Here is a 3,334-nt window from a genome sequence, read left to right as displayed (position 1 = left end):
ATATCAGGTGCAAAAATCTAAGACACAGTTGGCTAGGTAATTTGATATGAAGGGCTTGTAACTAGCAAACAAGATTCTAGGGATGCAAGTTCATCGAAACAGAAGTAACAGAAATATTTGGCTTTCTCAAAACAATTATTTGAAGAAAGTCTTACAACGCTTCGATGTGCAAAATAGTAAGTCAATCTCAACCCCTCATCATGTTAATTTCAAGTTATCATCTGATATGTGACCTAGCGGTGAAGCAGCGAGGACAGAGATGTATCGAGTACCATATGAATCAGCAGTGTTAGGTCTGATGTTCGCCATGATTTGTACAAGATCCGACATTGCTCGAGCAGTGAGAACAATTAGTCGGTATATGAAGAATCATGGACTAAAGCACTGGAATACAACTAAGAGGATCCTTAGATACATTAATGGTACATCAAATGCTGTATTATATCATGGAGGATCAGATTTTAGGAGTTTTCCGCCTAACAGATAATGATTTAAGATGCTTTCATAAAACAGATTTTAAGGAGTTTTCCACCTAGCAAATGCGTATAAAACAAAAAAACAAAACAAATTACATGTATGTATATTGGTAGTGATATAATTAATACACTTTCAAACCGTTTATTGGATCACAACTGAAATAAGTCGAAGATAAAACATAAACTGAAATGAGAATACAACATGAACAATATAAAGAAATAAAAGGATATAAACAAATTGCCTAATACTTTTTTTTTTGTTCTAAAAGAGTAATTTGGTCTATTCAAGACGCTTGCAAAGAGTGAGGCCGTCTCCAATGGAAAGAAGAACTAATTCAATACGAGAATCCTTTGCCAATGAAGCATTGAAATCTATGACCGCTTGTCTCCATACTCTCAAGTAGTTCTCCATTTCATCGTCCTCGGAGATTGCTACGGTTCCACCCCACAAGGTGTTGTCGTAAGCTATAATTCCTCCAACTTTGACCAATTTCAACAATTCCTCGTGGTAATTTATGTAATTGTCTTTATCAGCATCAACAAATGCGAAATCAAATGTTCCACATTCGCCCTGAAAATCAATTTAGTAACAAGTTAAAATGTTTATGAAAAGAATATATAATTAACTAATTAAATCGGGGTTCAAAAGTTTAAAATTAATTAATTACATCGGCGACAAATTCCTTGAGAACAATATTGGCATCGGATTGGATGAATTGGATTTTGTGCGCCACGTTTGCCTTTTGGATAAATGGTAACCCGGTCTCAAATGCTTCCCTATCTGGATCAATAGCTACAATCTGGAACGAAATAATTTAGTAAAAATACATTCATAAATTTTCCTTCATACTTTATAAAATATATAAACAAGATTCCGATTTATTCGGCGAAATTACTTACTTTTCCGTCGTCGGGTAGGGCTAGAGCAGTCGACAGAAGAGAGTAGCCGGTAAAGACTCCGAGTTCGATGGTTTTCTTTGCATTCATTATCTTCAACAACATCGACAGAAACAATCCCTCGTCGGCAGGTACATTCATCTTGCTCCTGTTAAGTTATTATTATAATTATTATTATTATTATTAGATTGTTTTTATTTTTATTTTTTGAAATATATTTTAGTGAAAAATATATCTTAAATCTTACATGAAATTGTATTTGTCGACAGTAGCCATCCTTATTTCTTTGAGTTGTTCATGCTCCCTGGGATAGGCTGTTTCCAAAATGTACTGCATGCAATTTAAAGAAACAATCAATTATATTATAAGGTCACAAATATGAAGAAGTAAATTAATTATTTATAGTGATCATGTGTAAACTAATAAAGAATAGTAGAGTTTTAAAAGGTTGCAAATCATTATAGTTTTATCATTAACAATGAAACTATAGATCAGATCGTTAATTATTTACACATTAGTTAAAAAAATATAATATACTTCAAATGACATTATGATTTTAACAAGAAACGGTATATAAACATGCAAGATTATACGGGTTTGAAACATAATATTTGAAATACATTCGTCTAAGTGTAACATAACTGTTGAATAACAATAGGTAAATATAGGGAAAAAAAACAAATAAAATGATTCTTTTAAAGCCTTTTAAATTGAAAATTCAGAGGATTCTGTAATGTTAAAATAAATTAGAATTATGGAACATTTAAATGTAACCTTGGAAAGAGCATGACTCTGAAGAATTGTTCCCGTAAACTTTTCTTTCATTGTTGAAGATTTTAAGAAAAGAAGGGAATTATATGAATACAAATGATGAATTTGGTTTCTTTGCTTTGCCAAAGTCCAGGCCAATTTATAAAGGTCTGAGAAACAACGCGTGAAGATTGAAAGTTTCAATTTGAAAATGTCACACACTCCACTAACTTTTCATTTAATTATTTATTTTACTTTGTCAATAAGGTATAAAAAAAATCAATATGAAAATATTATATTTCACTGTATTTATAGATCGAGTTGATCTATTTCATAAATTTAGATATGTGAAACCATCTCACAAAATATATTATGTTTTTTAATAGATTAGGTCTCTTGTGAAACGGTCTCACGAATCTTTATCTGTGTGACAGGTCAACCCTACCGATAGTCACAATAAAAATAATAATCTTAGCATAAAACGTAATAATTTTTTCATGGATGACCCAAATAAGATATATGTCTCACAAAATACGATCGTGAGACCGTCTCACACAAATTTTTGCTTTTTTTATAATCACAATTATATAAGTAAATGGGTGTGCTATTTCAGCACCCACACGGCCACAGTAGTTGATTCTTGGAATCGGTATAAAGAGAGAGATTTACAATTCCGCGGTTTCAAATACGACTCGTCTAGGTAAATTAATATTTTATTTCTTAAAAAAATGGTTGTATTTAAAATTTTGAGAATAATATTATTATTTTGAATGAGGTTTGGTAAGGATTAACAAAATAATGAGCAAGGATTGTGGTTGACTCGGTAAATGTACCCGAAACTAAAATAGTGAGCAAAAAAACGTGTATTTAATTCAAAAGAAAACGTATGTCAGAGCCCGAATATAGAAGAAGTTGGTGAAAAATCCTCAATCAAAATATTTCTTTGGGTTCACTCCTTATCTACAAAATTGTGGTACTATGTCATACAAAATGTGGTATATTTCACGTGGAAATGTGGTACACTTCATGTTGAAATGTGGTATTAAAAAAGTACTCAAGGACTGAACACAAAAAAAATCGACGGCTGGAGACTGAAAGCCAATTTCCCGACAATTTTTCCCGTGGATCCTAATTAATGTATTTTTATTATTTTTTTAGAGTAATTAAAAAAGAAGTTTATTCCAAAAATATTACACAAAACTTATAAAACT

At 31.2% G+C, this 3,334-nt stretch overlaps 1 protein-coding gene across 1 annotated transcript; it reads right to left on the bottom strand.

Moving 5' to 3' along the window:
* Nucleotides 1-557: 557 nt before the first annotated feature.
* LOC140808260 (flavonoid 3',5'-methyltransferase-like) lies at nucleotides 558-2,249 on the bottom strand. The gene is made up of 5 exons (XM_073165332.1): nucleotides 2,148-2,249; nucleotides 1,621-1,703; nucleotides 1,377-1,521; nucleotides 1,145-1,276; nucleotides 558-1,047 (listed from the first exon to the last, which is right to left on the bottom strand). The coding sequence occupies exons 1-5, from the start codon at nucleotides 2,196-2,198 to the stop codon at nucleotides 757-759; spliced, it is 702 nt and encodes a 233-aa protein (XP_073021433.1). The 5' UTR covers nucleotides 2,199-2,249; the 3' UTR covers nucleotides 558-756.
* Nucleotides 2,250-3,334: the final 1,085 nt, after the last annotated feature.

The sequence above is a fragment of the Primulina eburnea genome, chromosome 12 (assembly GCF_022965805.1).
Source record: "Primulina eburnea isolate SZY01 chromosome 12, ASM2296580v1, whole genome shotgun sequence".
Classification (NCBI taxonomy): Eukaryota; Viridiplantae; Streptophyta; class Magnoliopsida; order Lamiales; family Gesneriaceae; genus Primulina; species Primulina eburnea.
The sequence above is the reverse complement of the archived record's forward strand: the minus strand, read 5'-3'. Positions and strand labels throughout refer to the sequence as shown.

Excerpts from the sequence above, each read along its gene's own strand:
- LOC140808260 (XM_073165332.1), bottom strand. The coding sequence starts at position 2,198 with ATGAAAGAAAAGTTTACGGGAACAATTCTTCAGAGTCATGCTCTTTCC. Across the intron at positions 1,522-1,620 it reads GTCGACAAATACAATTTCAT|GAGCAAGATGAATGTACCTG; the intron begins GTAAGATTTAAG and ends ATAACTTAACAG. Across the intron at positions 1,277-1,376 it reads CCCTACCCGACGACGGAAAA|ATTGTAGCTATTGATCCAGA; the intron begins GTAAGTAATTTC and ends ATTTCGTTCCAG.